General features: G+C 55.0%; 1 protein-coding gene across 1 annotated transcript; it reads right to left on the bottom strand.

Moving 5' to 3' along the window:
* Window positions 1–765: 765 nt before the first annotated feature.
* On the bottom strand, window positions 766–3322 carry LOC116889805 (protein PRRC2A-like; the record flags this gene model as incomplete). Its single annotated transcript, XM_032890652.1, is given in 1 exon segment — window positions 766–3322. A coding segment is annotated over 1 exon segment (2367 nt), but the record flags the coding sequence as incomplete, so codon positions are not given.
* Window positions 3323–3327: the final 5 nt, after the last annotated feature.

Here is a 3327-nt window from a genome sequence, read left to right as displayed (position 1 = left end):
CTCAGATTAGAAATGCATAACTTTCATGACGTGGTCATTTACTTTCAATTGTGTTCATCATGAAACTGAGGTAATACTATTTTTAAACATATTTATCATTATTGCTTGATGTGTGTGATGGCAATCATAGCTGTTCTGTGTTTGAGGCTTTGATTCATGTTTGTCTTAAGTCCTTTAAAAATGAAAGCTAGGACATTTCTGCACAAATTCATTGAAAGATGTAATATACATATATTATATTACATATTGTGGGATGAGTTACTGTCACTTGAGTAACTTCGTATTTTAAATATCCAAACTGAATGAGCAGGGAAAGTAAAGGAACCACCAAAGCAGAAACCACTGCATTAGTAGAGTAGCAATTTCATTATGGTTAAGAGAGGAAAATGTTCAGAGGCATCCGGAATATTTCAGGATATAGAGAAAAGAAACAGGTTTGATATGATCAAGTCTAGGAAAAGAGAAGGAATACAATCAGAAGAGAAAAAAGGAGATAGGTTGGTCAGGAAAAAGGACTCACAGAGAGGAGGGGGGGTTCTAGCACGTATTAGGAGTTAGTATGATGAGGAAGGGGACAGGATGTTGGAAAAGAACAGAAACCTAATGGGGATTTTAAATTTATATAAAGTATGTTTAGCCCCTTCAGGAATAAAGAAGGTCAGAATGGGAATTGATATTCTATAAGAACAAGTCAATGGAGAGTCATATGTCCCTTTTGCCACAAGGGAAATATGTACCTTTGTTAGACAAGACCAATTTCACAAATTTTTTTTTCCCTTTTTTTTAAATTCTTTTATTATTCTTTTTTAACAAACGGCCCCAGGGATAGGGGACTAGGGGAAGAGAAGAGGGGCAGTGAGACTCCAGACCCACGACCCCTCCCCACCCACCCCTTCCCCCTTATATATTTATAATCTATATACAAGCCCCGGGGATGGGGTCAAGGGGAACTCCCTCAGCGGGGTGGAGGCAATCCAGGCTCCTTCTCCCCCCGGGGCCCGGGCTCCTCTGCTCTTCGGGGAGGCCCTTCTCGAGAAGGTGGCCCTGTCCGTTCCCAAGGCTTCGGCATCCAGCGCAGGGCATCTGGTGGGGAAGCCTGCTGGTAGAGGTCAATGCGCTGAGTCCGGAATACTCCACTGTAGGTGGAAGGTGGGGCCTTGAGCCGGGAATTGAGACCAGAGAAGGGCCTTCCAGATGGGGGAGCCCGTGATGACCCAGGACCCCCAAGGTTGCTGCTCAGCTTTCGGTAATCCTGGAAAGGCTTTAGCTCTACTGGATGAAGCTCCGCTCGCCCCAAGGTAGCGGGGAAGGGCCTGGCGGGTGAAGGTAAGACCCGGGCAGCAGGAGCAGGTGGGGGCCGCACAGCCAGGTTGGGGGGCTGGAGAGCAGGACCCACAGGTAACAGAGAAAGAGGAGGTGGAGCAGGGGGTGGCGCTGGCGGCAGGGAGCCGAAGTTCACCACTGGCAGCTGAGAGTCTACCACAGGTAGAAGCATCTGCTGCGCAGGGGCTCCTGAAGGAAGGAAGCCACTCTGGCCACCTGGCTGCAGAGGGGTAGAGTAAAAATCTGAAGGGGATGGCAGATCCTGGCGTACCTGAAGCAAGGGTGGGTCAGGCAAAGGGCTGGGGCAGAAAGCTGCAGAGTAGAGGAAGGACGGTGGAGGGTAGAGAACTCCCCCAGCAGGCAACTTCCCCAGCTCTGTGGCTTGCAGTGCTGAGAAATCCAGAAACTGGCCCTTGAGAGCTACCCCAGAGAGCAGTGCTGAGGGAGGGGCAGGACCTGGGGGCAGATACAGAGGCTGTGACCTGTACTGGTGTACTGAGGGTGTCCCAGGCCGGAAGCCTCCACTGCTTGGATGTAACTGGGAGTCGATAGGTGCACCCCCAGAGACCTGTTGGGAGTTCGGAGGTCCAGGGCTACCATAGAAGACCTCAGGGTACAGACGCTGACCTGAAGGGCTGGGCTCTGGACCACACTGCCCAGAACCCAGACTCTTGGCCTGTGGCTCAGCTGAAGCAGAAGCACTGGGGAGCAGCTCCCAGTCTCTGGATATGGGCACGGCCTCTGTGGCTGATGCCGCCAACTCCTTCTCTCCTTTTAAAGTGTCTCCTACCACTAGGCACAAGTCTGAGTCCTTGTTGGTCGTGCCAAACTCAACTTGAGAGCCCGCTCGGTGGGCTGGTCGGAGAGGGCCTGGCTCTGGGCCTCGGTCTGTGCGCTGTGATCATTCTGTGCCTATGGGACCAGGGGGCAGAGGCTGCTCCCGGGGCAGCTCCTTTCTTTCCCCCTCATGGGAAGCAGGTGGCCGTCTCCTATGAGGTTCGGAGGGTTCAGAGGCAGATGAACTCTCACCAGGAACAGCCTTTAGGGGTGAGGGTCCTCCAGGCCGCCTGGGGGGTCCCTCTGCTGACCCCTTAAGTCCTCCATCGGGGGAACTGCGTTGGCTGCAGGGACCTGATGACACCTGAGAACCTCCACTCAGGTCCACCCCACTGTCAGACTGACTCATCTCTGTGCCTGCCACATCCTCAAAGGGGCTCAGGGGCTCCATCCAGGGCTCTATGGAGCCAGGCTGGTAACTCTTTCGGCTTGTGGCAGTATGTAAACGATTCCAGATGTGGGGAGTTAGGGCCTCTGTGCCTGTATCTCTGGATTCTTCCTGAGGGCCTGGGACCTCAGGCTTAGAGCCCAAGAATCCAGAGCTATGAGAAGCTGGCACAGTTTCCTCCTGCAGCAGCTCCGGTTTTCGGGGAGGCCGCTCCCGCCGTTTCGGGGGGGGGAAGGGATTAACCCCGGCAGAGTCCCGGGGAGTCCCGCCCACCCCCCTCACCATCGGCCCTGGCTCCTCGAAGTGGGGGTCAGAGCTGATAGCGTTGCTGGCCCTCGGGGGGTCATAATGGGTTGGGGGCCGAGGGGAGGAGCCCTGAGGGGCTTGGGGAGGCCCAGGCTTAGGCCTTGGGTGCCCCCCTGGTGCAGTTACATTTCCTTGGCGGCTGCTAAGTTGGGCCAGAGCTTGTTGGATGCCAGCAGGGTTGCTGTGGATAACTTGGTCCAGGCGGAAAACAGCAGAACTGCTGGGGGGTGGCGGAGGCAGAGGAAGTCCCGGAGGTCGCTCCTCAGGAGGACGGCTTCGGTTTTTGGGAGAGGGCCAACTCCTCTTATCCCCTCGTCCTGGGCCAGTCCGTCCCCCAGGGCCTGCACCACCACCTCCACTACTGCCACCACCGCCAGTCTTGCCCCCAGCGCCTGGGCGCCGGTTCTGACGATCCATGCCTGGCCGCTGACTGGAGAAGCTCCGCTTGCTCAGATCCTTGGCTCGCTGACTCA

The sequence above is a fragment of the Rattus rattus genome, unplaced genomic scaffold (assembly GCF_011064425.1).
Source record: "Rattus rattus isolate New Zealand unplaced genomic scaffold, Rrattus_CSIRO_v1 flattened_line_175917, whole genome shotgun sequence".
NCBI classification, from domain to species: domain Eukaryota; kingdom Metazoa; phylum Chordata; class Mammalia; order Rodentia; family Muridae; genus Rattus; species Rattus rattus.
This window is presented reverse-complemented; position numbering and strand designations above follow the sequence as displayed.